At 41.2% G+C, this 9948-nt stretch overlaps 1 protein-coding gene across 1 annotated transcript; it reads left to right on the top strand.

Moving 5' to 3' along the window:
* The first annotated feature begins 1893 nt into the window (after positions 1 to 1893).
* vax1 (ventral anterior homeobox 1) lies at positions 1894 to 8926 on the top strand. The gene is made up of 3 exons (XM_024296770.2): positions 1894 to 3277; positions 4479 to 4666; positions 6875 to 8926. Exons 1-3 carry the CDS (start codon positions 3064 to 3066, stop codon positions 7394 to 7396), a joined length of 924 nt encoding a protein of 307 aa, XP_024152538.1. The 5' UTR covers positions 1894 to 3063; the 3' UTR covers positions 7397 to 8926.
* The last annotated feature ends 1022 nt before the right edge of the window (positions 8927 to 9948 follow it).

The following is a 9948-nucleotide window of genomic DNA, read 5'->3' as shown; positions in this document are numbered from 1 at the left end:
CAACTGAACACCGGTTCAAAGTTTAAGTCTCCCTCTAGTAAAAATCAGGCTTTTTGAGTTTTTTACATGTCTGTGAGGCATTTTTGTTATAAAAGAGAACAAATGTAAAAATAAATTGTTTTGTTTTTACATTTCTGAGTCTTTCTCCTTTTAAATCAATCAAAGTGTCATGGTGTTACGGCTGTGGCCGTATTTGGTTTTCTTTTTGGTGGTGTATTTTTTGTCAGAGTGGGACTCTTGTGTGTTTGTGGATCTTTGTGTTTTTCTGTCTTGATTTCTTTCAGGTGTGGTGCTGGAGGCGTGGCTCCACATTGGTCAAACCTGAAGGAGGGGAGCCTTTAAAACCAGAATTAGCTAAAAGAGTCTTTGGTGAACTGGAAGGAGAAAGAATCAGGATTTTGGAGGAAGTTCTGTTCATGAAGATCTTCACTTCCTCGTCCAGCTGACATCCGGATCAGAACCATACAGCTGGACATTACCCAGATTGATGGATGTTTTTATGTAGCAGAAGTGAAGATTTACGCCAGTGAGACACAGAGCTATCATAATCAGACAGGGGGATCAGGGCGGAGCTCCAAAAGCCACGCCCCCTCAGAGGAGATTTTGGAAACAGAGACTTCAGATCAACATGAACAATGGATTTTTAAGACATTTAGGTTGTGGGATTTTGGTTAAAAACGCCATAATCATAATTAAAACACTACTGGGAACATTTTTTTTTATTTAAAAATTTGTTATAGGGGACCTTAAACCAGTTGAACTTTGTTCAATCAGGGCCTTGGATTTATTAGTGACATATGGATGGCGTCCTTTTTATTTCACGAAAGTGTCAAAATTGATCTTGGAGAACAAATTAATAATATCGGTTTGCGCCATAAAAGGAATTCTATGAAACCAAGTCTTTCATCTATCGGAATACAAGACACAAGATTCCTGCTTTGTCATTTCACACTCAGCTGCTTCCAGCTGTACACAGGTCCGTGCATTAGTATTAAGCAGCAACAGACCAGTGTGAACACCATATTCTCAAACCACGACACTTGCCCAATGTGAACATACGATTAGAGGTCTCCTCATTCTACAATGAAAAACAATTTCCTTATAATTTGAGGTCTTTCTAGGTATTACTTTCTATTCCTTGAGCCACACTGGTGTGCAGATCATTTACCGGTATAATGAGAAAAATTCTCTTTAACATTTTTGAGAAATGAGCAGTAACAGTGGTAAATCGTTCCCTTGAATTTCTTACAAAACAAAGTTGATAATTGCAAATGTGTCCTTTATAGAGCCGGTTACCGGCTGACACATGGTGCTTTGCCCTGTGATGTTTTGGGGGAAACTGAGTCTCTTTTCCTCCTCAGCCATTGTGTATCCATGAGAAGCAAAGACTCCTCAATCCGTTTCCCAGGCTGGAGCTCTACTCTGCAGCCTGCGAAGCCTGGCTCCTCTTTAGTCGCTCCTTTTTTAGCCTCCTTTTTACCTTTTTTCAAACAATGGACCCGGCCCCACTCCAAGGAGAGCCCCCCCAAACAATGAGTGAATAAAGTTAGTCCAACATGAAGCCCTTAAACCCACCTCAAAACTGCTGCCGGGCAGCCACACTGCAGATTTGTTTGTTAATAGTCCAATTAGATAATTGCCATCTTTCACTCCTTTTCCTCTTGGTTTCCCATAAAGGCATGAATGGTACTCGAGGAGGGGTGCAGCCTGAAGAGGGCTTCTGGCCAGCTAAGGTGACAAGAAGGGCCACAGAATGTTCCTTGCACTAGGCCGCTGGTTTGAATTGAATCATTGTGGCCTAATCAATGGTCTTATTGGATTACTGGCCACTGCTGTGTTCAGAGATATTGTTGCGCTGACAATGAAAATAGCTAAGAGTTGGTGGTTGGGTGGGTGGGTTGGAGGCTGGAGGGAGAGTGGTGGAGAGAGGCAGGGGCCATTCCAGGGGTGATAGAGGGAGTGTAGACAGCTGAAGCACTAATGGCAAGTTTTGTTCCCTTCTTTTTGTGTTTTCTGAATCGCACAGGTTAAGATTACGGGGGCTAAGCACGGCTGGCGGGCTGCAGTGGTTGGGATGCTGCTGGATGAGACGAGAACAGCCCGCCGCCACCGCTCATGGCGCCGCTCTCTGACAACTTCAACACTGTTCCAGATGGGAAGGCATCGCGCACAGCAGCACTGCAAATGACAAGCTCGTCACTGCCTTTATAAATTTTGCTCAACGCAGATTTGTTAGTATTCACCCCTCTCCCTCTCTGCGGCTCTTTCTCTCCGCTTCTCTTTTGCCTACAATAGCATAGCAGAGAAATCTGACGATGACAGAACTCCGCTGATTGCTGAAAAAGCCAAAGGGAGAAGAAGATCAAAGTTGGCTGACATTCAGCTCCGGTCCTGCTCTCTGGCCAGAGTCGGGTAGGAAGTATCTGCAGGTTTCCCGATTGAAGGAGGAATGAAGAATCTGGGAACTTTTTTCCAGCTCTGAGAGACATCAGTGATTGTGTGCGTCCAGGGGCGCTTGGGAGCAAGACAAAACCAATCACTCGTCTAGCTTTCCCGGGCCAAGAGGAGGCAAGGCAAGGGGGTACGGGACGAGAAAAACCCCTCCATGAGGACTTGATCTGTTTCCACAAACAATTTAGTGTATTCATGAGGTTACGCAAATGTAGAGGCAGCAAAATTACCGTAATCAGCTGAAACAGCGATTGCGCATCCATGGCGCTGATTATTTGGAGATCATCTATCAGCTTGATGTGTATGTAACGAGGAAAGGGGGGCACTGAATTACTGTCGAGTTTTCAGAGACAACTCCATGGTCATTGGGCGAGGGAGTTTGGTCAGAGACAATAAGGCTCCTTGGACGGGTGACGGAAGTATTTCGCCAAACATTAGATAGCTGACTCTGCTTTGTTGGACGGTGTTGTTTTGAAACCAAAACCCAGGCAGTTCAGACGATCCACAGAGCCGCTTTCTCCTTAATCTCCTTTTTTTTTCCCTCCCTCCTCTTCATTGACAAAAGAAAAAAAGAAGCGGCCAAAGCGCAGATCGTAGAGGGATAAACTAAGCATGGAAGTCAGGTACAACCAAGAAACTGAAGCCATGGTAATGAAGAACGGGCTGAAGGAGCCAAAGGACGGCAAAGATTCCCAGAGCATTTTGTCCAAAAGCTTCCAGAAGGATCAGCAGGACTCCTTCTCCTCGTCGGGGAGTGTGGACAACTGCGAGAAGAGCAGGGCGAGCGCGGGGGACCCGGACTACTGCCGCCGGATCCTTGTCCGAGGTAAAACTCTGCAGCTTTAGCTTCTATAATCGCATTTCACAGCTGTGAGGGTTTGCTGAGAAAAATTCAGACATTTTACTTTTTTTTTGCTAAGAACAAAATTTCAACATGCATTTTTTACAGCTTTAAAAAGACTGTTTTATTTTAACTTTATTTTTTAATTAATGTTATTCCTTAAAGATATTTGTATTCTTTTTAAATAGATTTGTAAGATAATTTTTCTCTAGAAAGAATTAAACATCAAGTGTTTAAAATAATTCCACTAAGGCTGTTATGTTTAAATAGAGAACGGCCAAAAATATTAACACATTTAAGTTAAAATTATGCTGCTTTTTAATTTTTGTTTTAACTTACTTTTTAAAATTCAAGAAAATAAAAAAGCCAATTTTATTATTTTACTCCAAAATATTATAATATTAGAGGTGTGAATTTAAAATTTAAAGTTTAAATTAATATAATTCAGAGATGTTAAAATTATTGCGTCAATACTTTTTTTCACATTTCCATTATTACAATTTACGAGCAAAAATGTTTTTAAAATAATCAATATTTTAATAGAAAAATCAGCTTGTTTTCAATTATATTTGTATGTTAAAACCCCTTTATGGGATAAAGCACATTAGAGTCTGTTACTCAGAGTAATTCATATAATTTCCTTCCTTCAATGTTGATCCAACACTGAGAGTCTAAATGTGGATTACGGAAAAGCTGCGCTCAGTTTCACAGATATGAGGCTGTGAAAAATGTGCAATTTTTATTACATTTTGTCTTTTATTTTTGTGATTTTCCTTCTCACTTTCTTCTTTGTTTTAAAAATAAAAGCAACTGATATTTTAAACTGTTTTAATTGTAGAAACGCAGTTTAGTATGATTTCATTTTATGACTTTAAAGATTAATTTGTGTCTCTCTTTGCAGATTTTATGTGTGGCTACAAAAAAATGAAACAACGATAAATTTTGATTAGTCTTTAAGCTGGCTCCTGTGGAAAATATTGTCAAGATAAAAACCTAAAATATCAATGAAATTATTTCCAATAAAAATAAATACAAATCAATTTTTCTTAATTGTAAATGTAGCTCAAAATGTAATCAAAATATTTCCTTCTTAAAGAAAAAAGAGCCTTCTGTATGCTCAAGATTTCATTTTTGTTGTGATAAATAACAAAGTGTTTTTTCTGATGTGTCCTGCTGGTTGTTGCAGATGCTAAAGGCTCCATACGGGAGATCATCCTGCCCAAGGGCCTGGACCTGGACCGGCCCAAACGCACTCGCACCTCCTTCACGGCAGAGCAGCTCTACCGGCTGGAGATGGAGTTCCACCGCTGTCAGTATGTGGTGGGCAGGGAGCGCACGGAGCTGGCTCGGCAGCTCAATCTGTCAGAAACGCAGGTTTGTGATCAGAGCTCATTAGTGGAGGACGGGTGCGGGTGCTTTCTGGCGTGTTTTTAGAAAATAGCAAGGATGAGGGGTCTGCTCACAGTCGTTGTCTTTGTGTCTTCATGCACTAAAAACATTCTTTCACATTCTTTATTTAAACCAAAGCAGAAATCAAGAGATCAAGACATGAAGATTAACCTTAAAGGGCACATGCAGCAGAAATAATTAGATGGAATTCAGAAGATGCTCGTTGTCAGATTGTTGTCAATTTTTTTTATTTTTTCTATATCTTGAATCTTAAACACAAAAAATCTCAACAACAATGGATCAATGTTTTCCATCGCTACAACAATTTTAGATTAGGCTGGAAATGGGTACTAAGGTGTCAGGATTTTACTGAGAACTGTCACATAAATCCTCATCTTTACACTTTGGGAACACAGATGTCTTTTCTAACAAAGTGAGTGTGTTCAGTGGAGCTTGACCTGTTGACCTTCATTTTTAAGTGAAGGCAGGTGACAAGCACAAAGCAGCGCACTGGCCGCGCTCTGCACACTCAAAGCAGATTTCACTTTTGTTTCTTGAGATAAACTTATTTTTTCCTTTTCTGCTCTGTTTCTATTTAAACTCACAAAAACAGCCGTGGGGTCGCTGACCTTGAACGGAGAAGTGACAGCTAACAAACTTTTTAAACATTTCCCCCTTCATTTATTAACTGCTTGAAAACATAAATTCTATACCTTCTGCTCAAACAAATCTAATTTAACCCTATTTTAGCAGGCAAAAACCTGTCTCCTTCGACAAATTGCCTTTTTACGACAAAGAAGGAAAACTCCCTCATTGTTCCGAGTCAAACAGAGGCTGTAACTTTGAGGAATTCGAGCCATTTTGCGGCGCACAGCTAATCATCCTGATTTGAACCAGCGGCCTGACCTTGTTGCACGCTTTGCCCTGAAAGTGACTCCTAAGCACTGAGCGAGATGTTCCACGTGAGCGCTCCGCATGCTCCTGACCCACCAGCCCCTCTGACAGTTTGTCAACACAGATGGGAGGAAAATAATGTTCAGTAATTGCATACAGCCTTTTAAAATGTTTGTCATAATTTTGTCGAAATTGGGGCTAGTTGGAAAAACTACACGTGAAAGTACAAGTATATATAATGCTTATATATATATATATATATATATATATATATATATATATATGTATAAAATATATAAATGCTTATATATATAATGTTTATATATATATATATATATATATAAAAAACAAGATGTATAACAACGAATGATAGTGTCAGTTCAAGGTTGTATAGATAGATAGATAGATAGATGATAGATAGATAGATAGATATAGATATATATATATATTCATATAAATCAATATGTATAACAACATAACAACAAATGATAATTTCCGTTCAAGGTTGTGTGTGTATATATACAAATGAAACTAGAAGGAACATGGATTTAAAATTGTTGACTTTTATTTTGTACTCTCAAAACATAGGTATTTATTTGGCTTCATTACCATTTCTTCGTGGAACATCAATTCCACAAACATGCACTTTTACCCAACGTGGGGTCAAAGGAATTGAACCACCAACTTACCCCCTCCTGAGCCACAGCCGCCCTGTTATCTGAAGGCCGTCAGTATTTTTCTCCATAAGCGTGACTAAACTGCTTAACCCTTTAACACCGGAGCTCCAGTGTTTTTTAACCGTTAAGGAGATCAAAAGCGAATTGTCGAGCCGCTCTTCTCCTTCAGAATCTGCTGGAATGATTGTATTAACAGTTGAAAAGTTACTGTACGTCAAAGATTTTATGCTTAAGCATCACTGGCGACACCTCAGGTGTTTAAGGGTTATTAATAGCTTAAATAAATGCATACTTTTGGTTCAGAAAGAACGTGTGTGATGTTTCGGATTGAGATTGAACAGTTCCTCTACTGTCTGAAGATCAAGAGGTGTATTTGAGTAGATTTGATGGTGGTAACTCTAGTTTCGGCAGCTCTCGTTGCAGTCATCGTGTGCTCCGGCTTTCTACAGTCAACATACATTAGTGGGGGGCGACAGACAGTTGAGTGAATTTGATTAGCTGATAGAAGGCAGACTGACACAACCTTGAACTGACATTATCAGTCCATTGTTATGTTGTTATGGGTGATGATGTATAGAGCTGCTTTCTTGTGACTGAGGGTGTCCCCTGTGCTCTCACCCAGGTGAAAGTCTGGTTTCAGAACCGCCGCACTAAGCAAAAGAAGGACCAGGGAAAGGACTCTGACCTTCGATCCGTGGTCTCAGAAACGGCGGCCACCTGCAGTGTCCTCAGACTGCTGGAGCAGGGCCGGCTGCTGACCCCTCCTGGCCTGCCAGGGCTCCTGCCTCACTGCGGCTCGGCCCTGCGTCCCCCCTCCATGGCTGTGGCCGCCAACGGGAACAGCGGTGCGGCCGGCGGCGGCAGCAGCACAGCGGGAGGTAGTCCTCCGCTGCCGGCCGTCACCAGCTCGGGAACAGTGGCGGGGCTGCAGAGCTCGCCGGCGGCACACAGCCTCTTCAATTTCCCCATGCCGTCCTTATTGAGTGGCGTTGCCACGCGGCTCTCCTCAAACCCCCTCTCCATGGCGGGCTCGCTGGCCGGCAACCTACAGGAACTCTCTGCACGCTACCTGAGCTCCTCTGCCTTTGAGCCTTACTCGCGGACCAATGGGAAAGAATCCATGGACAAGAAAATTCTGGAATGATGCTTTTCTAAAGTATGGATTCTTTTTTTGTGTTTTTTCTGGATGGATTTTCACGGCTGTTACTGTCTTTGTTTGGTTCTGTCGATGTCATGCTCCGTAGCAGTGTTCCAGCACATGTTTGACAAACAAAGACATGTAGGCTCATCTGCAGGCGCTGGACGATTTTGCACACAGTGTTCAGGCAGGATTTGAAAAGCAGAGAGTCAGAGGGACATATGCTGACACAAGCGTTGAGGTTACATTTGATCCGTTAATCCAAAAACACCTTTCTGAGCCTGCTGGGCTGAGCTGCTGTCAACCAGCAGGCAGCGTGGAGGGGCCGATGACAGTTTGTTTCTAAACTGGAGACGTAGAAAAGACAGCAGGTCCAATCAGCAATTTTGAATCAAGCAAAAATAATTGAAAAAAAAGGATATTGGCAAAATATAAACCACCTGCTGCTTTTTGAGCCCGAATGAAACCTCAAATGTAACCCAGAGACGAAGTTGTTGGATGGTTCCCATGTTCTGTGTGGTTTTCTCTTCACTTTGTGGTATTTCTGTCCCTAAGATGCGCTAACTGAGGGTTTGCTTTCCTTTGTCTCTTCTTTTCTCATCTTCCCGTCAGTGATTTCCATGCCCCTGTGACTTCTCAGAGTGTTGGTGTTTTTGTTTTCTGTGCAGAAGTTTTGTACGGGACGAAGAATAAGATTTTGTAAAACAAAATGAAAAGATTTTCAATATCAAATAGGCTCAAACTCTAAGGCCTTCATCACAGACTGCTGCATGAGAGGAATGACTGGTTTTATTGTACAACAATGCTGAGAATTGTACCTTAAAGTTGTTATTTTATTGTAAATTATTCACCTCTGTAATTAATAGATTATTAGTATATTTGGGGAATAATGGATGGATGAATGAATGTAATAGTGAGCCTGAGGAGTTTTTGGTGCTGTCGTTGTTATATATCTTGAAGTTTGTAAAATGTGCGGTACAAATGTGCATATATATATACATACATATATATATATATATTACGTATACGGCTTCAGACAAAGACAAAGTGTGTTCTTTCTTTCATACATGTTGCTGCGGATGAAATTACTGACTGTTATACCTCTGATAAACCAGCCTGACACGTGCTTTCTCCACGTCCTCGAGTGATTTCAAACACACGGACTCCACACGGTTTGTGGAACAGACAGAGGAGACACTCAACAGTCACAAAGCCAGTGGTGGCAGAGCAAGAGGTATTATGATTCTTTAAAAATCTCAAGTAGATTTCATTTGTGTCTCAAGTAATTTTTTTTGTTAGATCAAATAACTTAACTTTAGTGTGTAAAATAACACAAAAGCACCTGCCCAAAAAAAATTCTATTCCAAGGTCAGACATTCAAGACACTCGAGAGTGCAAATATCCTCAAATTAGAACAGGTTTAAAAAAAAAAGAAACGATTTTTATAGACAAAACCAATATAATGAGGCTGCATAAAAATGTTTCCTCAAACTGAAACCAACAAGTCTTCAAGGCAACTGGAAAAGATATTCCAAGAGATTTTTCCCTGTTTCTTTTTGATGTTTAGCCAATATTATCAAGACTATACAAATATATAATTTATTTTCATTATTCTTGCATCAGCATTAATCTATTAGATTTATATATTGTGTTATTGTAAAAAATAACTGATAAATCTGGTCAATGTTGAACGTGCAAAAAACAAAAGGCAAAAGCACTAAATTAAGGTCATTTTGGAGCTGTATTTGGAGCTGTATTTTTGGATGCAAATTTGAATTTCAAGGCCTCAAGAGGGTTAAAGGAAGCAGAAAAAAACTTTAAAACTGAAGAATTTTCATATTAAGAGCATAAAAGTGAAGCTAAAGTTCTTTTGAAGAAGACGTCGGCTCCCGACTGACTAAAAAGGTCTAAGCTGCAGACGTATTCTGCTTATCTGATGTGTCCGCGTGACTTTGATGTTGTCTTTAGTGCGGTACACAGAGGTAACAGCAACTCAAGCCAGGATTTCAGCCTTGGGAACAAACCCGGGACGGAAAAAAAAAGAAAGTCACATTCACGCCTTCTACCCCCCTTTCCACTTGTGCAAACCCCCACCCCCCCACCCCGTCCAATTAGAGAAGGTTGTGAAAGGAGAGGGGGGGGGGTGATGAGCCTCACCATGTGTGTGTACGTTGCCATTGCTGCAGACCACCAACACATTTTCTCCTCTCACATGGTCCCTTCTTTAAGCTCAGGTTTTAAGAGGTGAATTAAAAGGGAGCATCCGGTATTTAGTGTCTGTTTTTTTTTTTTTTTTTTTTTTTGGGTGAAGGGGGGGCCGTCCTTTTCTCGTCCACATGGTGGATGCGGGGATTAACGCGCTGATGAGTCTTCCCAAAGCCAGTCCTCTTGCACTGAGATGCACGAACTTCACAGGCCTGAGGAGAAGCTGCACGGCTCGCTCGCTCGCTCCGCTTCCTCGCAGAATAATTAATCCAGCCCATTAAGTAATCAAAGGAGCCAGGGAAAGCCCCCACAAAAGCAAGGCTTCCATTGGGCTTTCTGCAAAACACCCCTAC

The sequence above is a fragment of the Oryzias melastigma genome, linkage group LG15 (genome assembly GCF_002922805.2).
Source record: "Oryzias melastigma strain HK-1 linkage group LG15, ASM292280v2, whole genome shotgun sequence".
Lineage (NCBI taxonomy): Eukaryota > Metazoa > Chordata > Actinopteri > Beloniformes > Adrianichthyidae > Oryzias > Oryzias melastigma.
The sequence above is the reverse complement of the archived record's forward strand: the minus strand, read 5'-3'. Positions and strand labels throughout refer to the sequence as shown.

Coding starts and splice junctions, on each gene's coding strand:
- vax1 (XM_024296770.2), top strand. CDS start 3,064: ATGGAAGTCAGGTACAACCAAGAAACTGAAGCCATGGTAATGAAGAAC. Junction 3,278..4,478: donor CCGCCGGATCCTTGTCCGAG/GTAAAACTCTGC, acceptor TGGTTGTTGCAG/ATGCTAAAGGCTCCATACGG. Junction 4,667..6,874: donor TCAATCTGTCAGAAACGCAG/GTTTGTGATCAG, acceptor GCTCTCACCCAG/GTGAAAGTCTGGTTTCAGAA.